This window comes from Enhydra lutris, unplaced genomic scaffold, assembly GCF_002288905.1.
Source record: "Enhydra lutris kenyoni isolate GAN:26980312 unplaced genomic scaffold, ASM228890v2 scaffoldscaffold57, whole genome shotgun sequence".
Lineage (NCBI taxonomy): Eukaryota > Metazoa > Chordata > Mammalia > Carnivora > Mustelidae > Enhydra > Enhydra lutris.
In genome coordinates, this window is record NW_019154141.1 from 10787596 (window position 1) to 10799931 (window position 12336).

At 42.6% G+C, this 12336-nt stretch overlaps 1 protein-coding gene across 1 annotated transcript in view; it reads left to right on the plus strand.

Annotated features, from left to right (window-relative positions):
- Positions 1-8813: 8813 nt before the first annotated feature.
- LOC111158089 (N-ethylmaleimide sensitive factor, vesicle fusing ATPase) overlaps positions 8814-12336 on the plus strand; it is a 151889-nt gene continuing 148366 nt past the window's right edge. The window contains exon 1 of the mRNA XM_022519923.1: positions 8814-8901. Within this exon, the coding sequence (XP_022375631.1) occupies positions 8890-8901 (12 nt within the window). The 5' untranslated portion in view covers positions 8814-8889. The remainder of the gene's footprint in view (positions 8902-12336) is intronic.

Below are 12336 nucleotides of genomic sequence, written 5' to 3' on the forward strand. Positions count from 1 at the left end.
CTCCCACACGCCCCGCCCCAATGCCTCACATGACCAATCAAAAAAGTCAAAGGAGTTCCGATTTGCTCCGCCAATCAACTTGGAAAGATCCCTAGGATTGAACTAACCCGGGGAGCTTTTGAACCAACCGGGTGGGGGCATGTGGGCGGGGCCGAGTTCCTAGTGATATTTAAGGAAATTTGCCGCGGTTGAGCTAAAAGTAGAAACCAGTTTGGGGCGGTGTCCTGTATGGGAAATACCCAGATGTTAGCACAGAAGTTAGGCTTAAGGAAAGTTTCCTACTTAGTCGGAAGCTAGATTGCAGCCCTGCCTCTAAACAGATTGTCAATAGTTGAGTAAGATACTAGCCACCTGCGCTGTTCGGATGTCACAGTATCCCAGCCAGCCCTCTCGATGACTCAGACCCCTTAAATGCCAACTTGGTTAGCTAAAAAGGTAACCAACTCTGTAAATGGTATCTGAGATAATCAGAAAACGAACACCTGTTAAACACATACAATGTGGGGGCGCCTGGGTGGCTCAGTGGGTTAAAGCCTCTGCTTTCGGTTCAGGTCATGATCCCAGAGTCCTGGGATCGAGCCCCGCATCGGGCTCTCTGCTCAGCGGGGAGCCTGCTTCCTCCTCTCTCTCTGCCTGCCTCTCTGCCTACTTGTGATCTGTCTGTCAAATAAATAAAAAATCTTAAAAAAAAAAAAAACACATACAATGTGCCATGAACTATGTCAAGGACTTTACCTGCATGACCATAATGCCTTGTGAGTTAGAAACTGTCATTTCCATTTTACAAAGAGGAAAATTAAGTAGCCGAACAGAAATAAAAGCTTAGGTTTTGATCCCTTTACAGGATACTTTATGTCCTGGTCGCAGTAATTGTGTATATGACAGTAAATATATGAGAGGTTTTTCTATGTGACTCCTTAAAAAAATTTTTTCTGACTACAAAAAATTATACAAAGTCACTTTTTATAAAAGATTTTATTTATTTACTTGAGAGAGAGAGAAAGAGAACAAGCAGGGGGAGCTGCAGAGGGAAAGGGATAAGCAGGCTCCCCGCTGAGCAGGGAGTCAGACTTGGGACTCTATCCCAGGACCCCAGGATCATGACCTGAGCTGAAGGCAACCACCCAAGGGACTGAGCCACCCAGGTGCCCCTACAAAGCCACTTTTTAAAATACATGAAAAATGACGTTCCTCACCAGAATGGACGCAAAGGAGGGGAAGAGGGAAAAAAAAAATCACCCATCATTCTATCATCTAGGGGCAATCACTGTTACATTTTGGATTATTTCTTTTCAGTCATTTTTCCATGCAATTTTTCTACATAGGTCAGATTATGCATACATAAAATTTGGGTTTTTTTCCAGTTAACATTTTAATTTGAGCATTTTCCACATTACTTAATATTTAAACATTTTTGAAAGCTGTTTAATATTCCATCATATGGGTATACCCTGATTTATTTAATAATTTTCATGGAGTTCCACATTTAGATTGTTTTTAAGTTTTTCTATATGAATAATGTTGCTGTGAACTTTTTCCCCAGCATTCCTGTCTGCTTTTTTCTTAGGAAAAACCCCAAAAGTGAAATCACTAGGTTAAAACATGAAGATGTTTAAGGCTCTTGATAACATATTAAGCCCCCAAATCGTTTTCTGACTATGCAAATGTACATTCCCATCCTAAAATGTACATTTTCCCATTTGCTTGGCAATGTACATTTGTACATTTCCCATTGCCAAGTAAAAACAGTGCTTACTTCATCATTTGGTAAGCTCTTTTTAATGTGTTTTGTTTGCTAGTTTGATAACCAAAAGAAAAAAAAAAGTATCTCATGTTGGTTTCATTTTCATCTCTTTGATTAGTTGTTTTTCCCCAAATGTTTACTAGTATTTTTATTTCATCTACTACAAATGATCTATTCATGTACTTCTGCTGATTCCCAAGTCAGAGATGCAAAACTGTTTTGCCAGTAATTATGAAGACTGCTTAAATGGATTCATCATAACCTGAAAAAAGGGTTAAATAGCAAAGAAAAGGTTTTTCCTACTACTGTTTGTACCCTACAAAAGGAATGTTGGAGCTGATAATAACGGGACTTTATCCCTCCACCTCAATGACCTGAGAATATGCATTATTTTCCCAAGATCTGCATCATGATGCCTATGAATAAATTCATGATGCCTATGAATAAAATAAAGTCCCTGATCACATGGCACTCAATAGTTCAAGGATTACAACCATGTATAGATACACATATTCACACAGAGAGATGTTTATATGTATACACACAAATTTATGTTTTATATGTTTATCTGTATGTTTTATACATACATATGTTTCCTATGTATATGTTTTTTAAGATATTATTTTTTAAGTATTTCCCACACTGAACAAGGGGCTCGAACTCATGACCCCAAGATCAAGAGTCCCATGTTCTTCCAACTGAGCCAGCCAGGCACCCATCATATATTTTTTATAATAATATGCATGGGAATGTATGGGAGAGGGGCTAGAAGAAAACAGGTCTAACTTACTAATAACTGTATTCAGGAGACAGAGCTGTGATTTTTTTTCTTTAAGTGATTGAGAGAAAATACTAATTTCATAATGCAAAACTCGACCTTTTTTTTTTTTAATACAAAACCCACAATTAGGAAGAAGTTTTAATTGAAATCATGGTAACTGTTCGGGGAAGGTTTATTAAGCTCAATTGTGGTGACTCAATAAATGAATTGCTTATGGTGATGTTGTTTGAGTAGAGTTTTTTCCTTAATAGAAAACACCTCTTGGGGCGCCTGAGTGGCTGTCGGCTAGGCGTCCGACTCTTGGTTTCAGCTTAGGTCATGATCTCAGGGTCATGAGTTGGAATCCTGTGTCTCGGGCTTCTCACTCAGCAGGGAGTCTGCTGGGGATTCTCTCTCTCTCCTTTTGCGCTTCCCTACCCCCATGCATGCATACATGCTCTCTCTCTCAAATAAATAAATCTTAAAAGAAAAAAGGAAACATCTCTTGTCGATATAATGTTATTTGTACAGCATGACAAGTAGAAACTGCTCCTAGGAGAAACAGGATCATTTCACCCTGAGAAAGATCTTATTTGGAGATAGCTTTCCTTCTCTGAGTTAGACTTTAAAATCAGCTAATAGTGTTACTAGTATTATAGTACTATTGGTAGTAGTAGTTAGTATCCGTGTAACTGCTGCATCAGGTAGTGAATGTGTTAGGTACGCCATGATAATTATCTCATCTAATTCTTATATGAAAACATTTAAGTTTAGAGTGTCCAAATGTCACACAGTATACCCACACCATCCTCCCCCAAGTATCACTAAACTTATCCCTTTATTCTTTTTTTTTATAACTTAAGTAATCTCTATGTCCAACATGGGGCTCGAACTGATGACCCCAAGATCAAGACTTGCATGCCCTACTGACTGAGCCAGCCAGGCACCGGTTTATCCCTCTATTCTGGTCACACTTCTGCTCAAGAGATGTCTTCTTCTCTTGGAAAGCCCTACTTCATATGTTCCTTGTTCTAGAAACCACCCTGCAGAAACCATATACACACCTTCACTTTTTCTCAAAAGCCCTCCTGAGAGCCATCACAGATAGCCAGTATTGTCGTGACCAGTGAATTGTGGTTTACTGACCTCTAGTGTCTTAAGAATCCAGGCAACTTGATACTTCCCAGGAGACTCTGACTTTCTTTTCGCAAGATGCATAAAAGCTCATCAGACCAATATCTGAATAATCCCTTTCCAAAGACCGGCAAGCAGCTCTCTGGCTCTACAATGTTAATATCCAGGGTTAGGCAGCCTGGCAAGCACTTTGGGGCTCTCACTAGAGGATGATCTGGTTTCCATAGCAACATTCGTTCCTTTCCACGGAGGATTCTATCATCTCTCCTGCCCACTCAGACTTTCCAGAATGAATTGATTTTTGTGACTATAGGTGTTTGTCCTTGATATTCAAAGAGAAAAGACATATTCATCAAAACAAAAAAGCACAAAAACACCACCAAAAACAAAAAACCCGACTGCAGCTGAAATGCCGCATTGCACCAGCCTGTCTTCCTTTCTTTAAAAATTCCATACCCTTTCTCCATTTTGCTCTCTTCCCTAGCCTTTTTCATCGTGTTGGGAAATAGGTTTCTCCAACAGAAAAAAAACAGATGGTGACTCCATTTTCCTAAAACTGGTTACCATGGGGCTATAAAATGAAGTTTTCAGCGAGTCTCCCTTAAGCCTGGGCTTAGGGCATGGGTGGCTGACCTGTGGGTTATGATTGGAGGGGCAAGAGTAAGGATCATTATCCACATAAAGCTCCCTAGAAAGAGGTCACAACCTCTGAAATTCCACCAGTAGCAATTTGTTTGTTTGGGTTAGGCATTGCCGTCCCCAGCAGTCTCTTAAATTGCATATACTTCTGGGAAGAATAATATATGAGGTTGCTAATGCGTAAAGGACTTGGGAAAAAGAGGAAGCGGTGCAGAGAGAAGGGTGTAAAAGGGGCTCTGGGGACCACTTTTATCTGCTTCACAATGACATCTTCTACAAGAGGGGTGGTGCAGGTCCTTGTCACTTACATACACAGAGCCACTGGAGGATGTTCTCCGACGTTTACAATGCAGTGGCGAATTCACTACATAGCACTGTTCCCTGAAACACCTGCATGCAGTCTTGCTGGAAGATGTTTGAAACCCACACTGTGAAGTGACTAAAACACATCTCTGTTCCCAGCACCATTTATTTAACCCTCGAGTTTCCACAGACAAAAGGTAGTTTTCCTCTGGGCAATGTGACAAGCACCAAAAAGCTTCATTGCTTTGTTTAATGAACTAGATGACATGGATTCAGCTATTTCTACTTAGGTTACTATCGCCTTCACTCTTCAAAACACAGAATAAATTTTTCCCGCAGTTAAATTCTTACAACTGTTACAACCAAAATGCTGGAAAGTTACTAAGCCCCATTCCAATGGAGCTCTTACTAAGTGATGTTTAATGGGCCATAATTTGAACATAGAATTATATCCATGCAGTCATTTAGTCTTTGAGTCATGCCTCCACCTAGAAATGTTGGTTACCCATCGGGGAGGAACAGCTGATATTAAGTTTCACTATGTAGAAGCCTGGAATCACGTTATTGTTACTAACAGGAAATAGAGTGTATTAGTCAGTGTATTAGTCTGTTCTCTACAGAGAAACAGAACCAATAGGGTGTATTGTATAAATATCTGTATAAAATATAAAGATTTATTTAAGAAATTGGCTCATGCAATTGTGGAGGCTTGGGGAGCCCAAAAATTTGACGAGGCAGGCTGGCAAGCTAGAGATTCAGGAAAGATTTGCAATTCAAGTCCAATGGCAGAGTGCTAGGAAACCAGGAAGATGTGATGTTGCAGATGAAGTCAGAAGGCAGTCTGCTGGAAAATTTCCTGTTGCTTCCAAGAGAACAGTATTTTATTTAATGTGGGCCTTCAACTGATTAGATGAGGCCCACCCACATTATGGAGAGCATCTACTGTACTCAAAATCCATGGATTTAAATGTAAATCTTGTCTAAAAATATCCTCATGGAAACATCCAGTATAACGTTTGACCAGGGATCTGGGCACTGTGACCCAGGCAAATTGATACATAACATTAACCATCACACTAGGTCACACAGTGGTGGCCATATTCAACAAGAACAGATATCGATCAAACCCTTACCACCACCACCTCCATTCCTCGCTGTTATTAATCCTAGATACTGCTATGTCTAATTCATTATTATGTCATTATCTTTTGTCCTTTCATTCAAGGTATCTAATACCCCTCTTTTCTCTGACTCTCCCTAGTCTCACCTCATCTACCTCCTGCCTCCCTAAAAAGCCCTGCAGCCCTTAGAAAATTATCCTGGTCATTTATACTTCAGGATAAATTTAGGGGCACCTGGCTGGCTCATTCAGTAGGGCATGTGACTCTTGATCCTGAAGGTGTGAGTTCCAGCCCCATGTCAGACACCGAGATTACTTTAAATAAAATAGAGTAAATCTAAATCATTGTTAACTGTCTTACCTACTTTCTCATTGTAAAAGAAAAGCATATTAAGAGGATTTCAGGATCAATGAAGAGCTGAGGGAGGTATTTCTTTTGAGGAAGGGAACGAAAAAAAGAAAGTGACAAACAAATGAAGGCAAAGAGAGAAAGCCAGATTTTGCAGAAGATGGAAACCAGATAAACTCCAGGAGTCTAGATAATTCATGAATGGTCTTTCCAAGGTGTCACCATTGCAGTAAATCAGCTCTCACTGTTTTCTATCTTCCTCAGGATAGTCAAGGTTGCAGCTGCCTGGGAGAGAAGCATCTGATTGAGCTTGGGTTCTGTGCTCCTTCCTGGGCCGGGGAATGGCAGGGCACCTTGTCTGACAGTATCCAAGCTGCATGAGCTAGAGGAACTGTGGCCAGTAAAAGGGGGTGTAGATTTGGGCAGCAAAATATTTATTCTCTATTGACTACCACTGTAAGAATTGCTCAAAGGTGATGCAGAATCAGCTCCACTAAGATAACCTTGAATATCAGAGCAAGTCACAGTTGGGAGGCACAGACGCTGTAACAGCCTGGACTAATGTCTCAGAATCCTTCTGCTCCAGCTGGACACTAAGTACCTCAAGGGCAAGAGCTCATGTCTATTTTAGTTTCTTTGGTAGATGGACCTGTAGGACTGTATACACAATGCTATTGAACTTATATCATTTGTGAGATGCTACAAAGTTTGGCTTATCATGGAAACATGTGCTCTAAACAGACACACTGGAACCTCTCAAGCGAGCCTATCTTTCCTAGGTGGTAAGTATTCCTCCCTGCTGAAGAGATTAAAGACATTTTCCCTTGCAATCTATTTTACCTAGTAACAAACCAGTGGTGTAAACATTATTTGCATTATTCTCTGGCCTTGAAAATAACATCAGGTCATTGGACTGAGAACCAGTATCATCTTTTGGATCTGTTTGGTAACTCTTTGATTTACAGATTCAGAGTATCAAAAAATGTAAGAGGCAACCATTAAACTCATCTAATTATACCTCTCACTTTTCAAATAAGGAAACTGGGGCTCAGAGAAGAGATATGGCAAATGAGTTGGCAGAGCATGAAAAGGGACAAGAACCTGTACCTCCAGGCTCCCCAATTCATTCTCAGTGTTTTTGTAGCTTTTGCAAGTTAATACATCAGAGTTCAACTACTTCTCTTTCCTGATAAACTCCATTGATTTAGTTAACATCTGATTTGCCCAATAAAGCAATGTGGTTCTCAGGCATAGCCTGAGAGTTTATAAAACTGGCCTGGTTTTGTTTTTTCTGTCCCTGGCCCGCCTTCAGGTCACTTACTGATTTTTATTCTCAATCTTAAACCGCTAAGTGTGCCCACCTCTTCTAATGTTTTCCTCTGCTCGTATTGGAACCACTATTTTTTCCTAATCAACTGTGAGAAATGAAAGGATTTGTTACCTTGTTGTTTCTCGTCTTGTGTAAATATGGAGAGAAATATAAGCTATCGGGCAGGGCCAATAAAAGCATCAGGGAATCTGCTAAGCAGAATCTTCTTGCAGCACGCTGCTGCTGCTGTTACTATTCTTATTTATTTTTTTTAAAGATTTTTATTTATTTATTTGACAGAGAGAGATCACAAGTAGGCAGAGAGAGAGGAAGGGAAGCAGGCTCCCTGCTGAGCAGAGAGCCAGATGCGGGGCTGGATCCCAGGACCCTGAGATCATGATCTGAGCCGAAGGCAGAGGCTTTAACCCACTGAGCCACCCAGGCACCACTATTATTTTTTTTTTAAAGATTTTATTTATTTATTTAACAGAGAGAGATCACAAGTAGGTAGAGAGGCAGAGGGGGGCAGGTGGGGGGGGAGGGAAGCAGGCTCCCCGCTGAGCAGAGAGCCCAATGCACGCTCCATCCCAGGACCCTGAGACCATGACCTGAGATGAAGGCAGAGGCTTAACCCACTAAGCCACCCAGGCACCCCTGCTTTTATTATTATTAATTCTAATTTTTATTATCCTCTATTCTGAAGACTCCAGTGAGGCAATGGTATAGTAGAAATAGAGAGGTAAAAGAAGTAAGAGCGAATTTGGGGCATATTTTATTCAAATTCCGCCCTATTGTTTAAAATGAAACAATACTGGGGAATCATAAAGATTGTTAAAAACATTATCTTTATAAATAAACAATAATGAATTAAAATATAGAAAATAAAGGTAAAGCAACAATTACGATTCACTCTTAAATTTCAAAATAGAGTTTTCCAGGCTACACAAAAGTTAAATATAAACACCAACATTGATAATTTCTAGGACCTAGAAGCTCGCCTACAGAGAAAAGCTTCAATCCACGCAGAACTTGAAATCAGAACCAGCTTCGGGCAGGCCAGTACCCTCGCCGGGTGCTTTTAGGCACATTTTCACATTTCAGTAGGTCTGGAAGCAGAAAGGTAAAACGTCTCAGAGGCCGTAACTGGGCAAGCAGCAGTGGGCAAAGAGAAGCAAGGCTAAGGGATTAAAACATCTGAGGCCTTGCTACACAGCCAGACGCAAACGGCCAGCTGTGACAAGACCCGCAAAAGAAACCCTTAAGAAAGTCGCCAGCGGACAGGTGCTCTGCAGAAATATAGAACACCCGCACCCGCAGCTCCCGCTCAAAATGGCGCCGTCGCCCCGCCCGCCTCTTGGCGGCCGCAGACCCGCGCGCGCCGTGCGGGGCGGGGGACGCCGGGGACGCGTCCGGGCGCGCGCGCGGCCTCACGGCGGCTGCGCGCCTGCGCGAGGGAAGGCGGAGAGCGCGCGCGGGGGCGGGCTCTACTAAGCACCCAGCTGCAGCCGCGGAGCCGGACGTGTCCGCGAAGATGGCGGGCCGGGTGAGTGCCGGCCCCGAACCTGCGGCTCGAGGCTGGGGCGCCGGGCTCGCGGTCACTCAGAGATCCTGACGGCCCCAGGGGAGGGGGCGTGAGTCCGAGCAGATCGGGGGTTGGAGGGGGCGGCAAGCCAGAGAAGGGCTTGAGGGTGAGAAGTAGGAGCGGTGACGGGGGATTAGCCTACCGCAGAAACTCCATCCCCCTAAGGAAGCTCGAGGGGAGGCGACCCCCTCACTACCCTGGGTCTCCTGGGTCTCCTTTAATTCTCCCTCTCTATCCCTTGGGGCTTGTTACCGCGTCCCCCAAACCAGCCACAGGATTGTGGCGGTCCCAGCCCCGTCGGACGGGCTCTGGGGGTTTCTCCGCACCCCCTTGCTAAGGTTTATTAGCTGCAGCCGCTGGAATGACTGCGGGGGATCCGTCTCCTGCGTTGGGGCTAGGCCTGTGGGAAGGATCATTAGGAACCCATTTCTGTTTCTTTTAAAGTGAAAGGTCTTGGGAAAGGGAGGAGGAGGTGCAAATGACTTTTAGTGTTAAACCCCAGCCATCTGGGGGACCTGTCACTGTCGGAACAGGCAGGAATGTCTTCAGCTGGGAATGGGGATGCTTTTGGGGTGTCGCGTTTTGTTTTTATGAATGACAGTCTCTTTGAATGCAGCAGTCTATGTTGTAGTTCCATGGTTTTAAATTTTACTTCCTCCTTTACCTCTTAAGATCGCAGTGTAGTATGGGTTTGGCAAGGGGAGATAGGGCTGGTTCTGTGCTGTACTGCAGTGTGCCTTGAGCTAAAAACTCTCTGAGGGATGCATCCTGCCCAGAGATTACACTGGTCATAAACCTGGGGACATTAACTGCGTCACTAGGGGATAAGGATGTGCTTGACTGATTTATTTATACTGGAATATTTAAACAAGTTTGCGTGGATTTATGCTTGCATGCAGATGTCCTATCTAAATGGCCTATCTAAAAGAAAGTCATGAGATGATGGAGTAAGAAGAGACCTTAAAGGTCATTTAATTTGACCTCTTTTTCTTTCTATTCTCCATAGGCTCTCCTTTTATCAATGGCTTCTCCCTCTACCCATGCTTCAGATTCTTTTTTCCCATCCAAGGAACCCCACTCCTGTGCGTTCACCTGTTCCAGCTTAACATACTTAAGCTTCTCCCATCTTAAGACAAACCCTCCCTCCACCCTCACAGCTATCTCCTTTCTTTTCCCATTTTTCAGCCAGATATTTCCATAGAGTTGTATACATTTATTGTCTTTTATATTTGCTTACCACCTACTCACCCCCCAGCCCACTGTGGTCTGATTTCTGGCCCTATCAGTCCACTGAAACGTGCTTCTAAACTTAATTGACATTTTTCATTCGTTGTCTGACTTGAGGTCTCCACAGCGTTTGGCATTGTTGATCATAGCCTCCTTCATGGTAAACGCTCTTTCCATGGCTTCTGTGCAGCCTTGCTCCTGTTTTTACTCATACCTCTCTTTTGCAGACTCACCCTCCTCTACGCTGTTATTCAATGCAGATATTCCTCGAGGCTCTCTTCTCCGTTATCTCTTCACGCAGTCTCTTCTAAGCCTACAGCTTCAACTACCATCTATATGCCAGAGATTCTCAGTATTTTACTCCCAGTCCAGATCTGTCCTTTAAGTTCCAGATCAATATGTCAGAGTGCCAATTTAAAATCAAGGCACCTAAAACTCTACTGTTCACATCTAAACCCATGATCTTAGCCCACCTAGTTAGTACTTTTCCTGTGAATGGCATCACCGTCCATAGGCTAGAAACCAGTAGGGGATGGGGAGGTGGGGTGGTGGTGTTCATGGTCATCCGTTATACTTCTCTCTCACCACATCCTCTGCCCCCCAGTAAAATTCATCACTGAGTTCTGTTCCACCCACCCCCACCCCTTCTCTAAAAGGGTATGATTAGGGCCAAAGAATGTGGAGTGGGCATTGCTGCTTTAAATTATATCCAAATAGGGGCACCTGGGTGGCTCAGTGGGTTAAAGCCTCTGCCCTCAGCACCGTCATGATCCCAGGACCCTGGGATCGAGCCCCGCATCAGGCTCTCTGCTCAGCAGGGAGCCTGCTTCCCTTCCTCTCTCTCTGCCTGCCTCTCTGCCTACTTGTGATATCTGTCTGTCAAATAAATAAATAAAATATTAAAAAAAATTATACCCAAATAACCCACTGGACTACTGGTCACGTCGGTTCTGTCATTTTAATATCCTAAAAATCTTCAATCTGTCCACCTCTCTTCATCCTCATTTCTACCTCATTTCCCCAAACTAGCATCATCTGTGGTTTGGAATACTTTGGAAATCTCACTAGAGGTCTCTTTACAGCATTTTCCACATTGATTGTTTCCTCTCATGCCTGTTGCTTTTTAAACCCCTACCTCAATAGTATCAGGTTACTTTTGGGAGATCAGTCCAAACCGGGCCTTTAAGGCCCTTTGTGGTTCTACTCCTGCTTCTCTCTACTCACACTTACTCCCTGTGCCTTACTCCCTATGCTCAGGTTATATAAACCATTCAGTTCCTTGAACTTTAGTAGTTTTCTTACCACAAGGTCTTTGCACGTACTGTTTCCTTTCTTTGTGATGTTCTGTTCCCAACCATTTACCTCCTACTCATGGATCACTCATCTATTCAAGGGAAGCCTGTTCTGATCCCACACAAGTCATGATCCTTTGTTAGATGCTCTTGAAGAGCTCCATTCCTTTCCGTAGAGATTTATCTGTTGGTCATTTTAAATTTATTGGTATGGTTATTTGCCTTTACTGTTTATCTTCCTTGAAAGAAGAGACCATGTTAGTTTTTCATTCATTGTCATCACTGTGTGGTTTGCACACTGCCTGGGGCGTAGGTGCTCAATACCTTTTTGTTTAAAACGAAACTAATCTAATTTCCGAATACTCTAGCAGTAGAGAGTGCATCACTATTAAAGCTAGCCCATTTTAGTGTCATGTTAGAAATGTCTTTTTTATATGGCGTTCCATGTAATTTTTAGAAGTTTAGAGTTACAAAGAACTAAACACAATTCCTTTTCTGTATGATAGGTTCTCATATATTTGAAGACAGGTTACATATTTGCTCAGATTTTCTCTTTGCAAGTTAAACATCCCCAATTCCTGAAATACTCTGTATTCCAAACTCTTCATCATTTAGGTTACCTTCCTTTTGAAACGCTGTTTTGCCAGTGTTTCTTCTAAAATGTGCCCCAAGTGGAACACAGTGATCAGTGGAGAACATACTGAACTCCTATTCTCTTGAGCTAGACACTACCATTATTAATACAGGGTAAAATCGTATTTGCTTTTTTTTTGCAGTAAATCACACTCTTGGGTCATAATGAGCTTGCAGTCAATTAAAACTCTCATATTCTTTTAAAATTGGCTCCCCTACCCCGTTCTATGTATTGTGCAATTGT